The following is a 387-nucleotide window of genomic DNA, read 5'->3' as shown; positions in this document are numbered from 1 at the left end:
AAGCCGCTGGTCTACATCTCCCCGAGCAATAGGTGAGCACCTGCCCGCGGGGGGAGAGCACACCCCACAGGGGGGTGTGCGTGGGATGCAGCCCTACCCTCCCCCCCACGGTGTCCCCGTCCCCCACAGTCTCTTCGATGCTGTCTACTCCCTGATCAAGCACAAGATCCACCGCCTGCCCGTCATCGAGCCCGTCTCAGGCAATGTCCTGCACATCCTGACGCACAAGCGCATCCTCAAGTTCCTCCACATCTTCGTGAGTGCCAGGGCTGCGTGTGCACACAGTCGGTGGGTGTGTGGGGGCACAAGTAAGGGTGTCGGGGTGCGTGTAGGTGCCAGGCCAGCCCTGCCCTGCCCCACCGCAGGGCTCCACCATCCCCAAGCGGC

At 65.1% G+C, this 387-nt stretch overlaps 1 protein-coding gene across 1 annotated transcript in view; it reads left to right on the top strand.

Annotated features, from left to right (window-relative positions):
• LOC104079860 (5'-AMP-activated protein kinase subunit gamma-3-like) overlaps positions 1–387 on the top strand; it is a gene marked incomplete at its 5' end in the record, with an annotated part of 3182 nt that overhangs the window by 1867 nt on the left and 928 nt on the right. The window contains 2 exons of the mRNA XM_009582035.1: positions 4–32; positions 130–256. Coding sequence (XP_009580330.1) covers positions 4–32; positions 130–256 — 156 coding nt within the window. The remainder of the gene's footprint in view (positions 1–3; positions 33–129; positions 257–387) is intronic.

This window comes from Fulmarus glacialis, unplaced genomic scaffold (genome assembly GCF_000690835.1).
Source record: "Fulmarus glacialis isolate BGI_N327 unplaced genomic scaffold, ASM69083v1 scaffold20837, whole genome shotgun sequence".
Taxonomy (NCBI): domain Eukaryota; kingdom Metazoa; phylum Chordata; class Aves; order Procellariiformes; family Procellariidae; genus Fulmarus; species Fulmarus glacialis.
The sequence above is the reverse complement of the archived record's forward strand: the minus strand, read 5'-3'. Positions and strand labels throughout refer to the sequence as shown.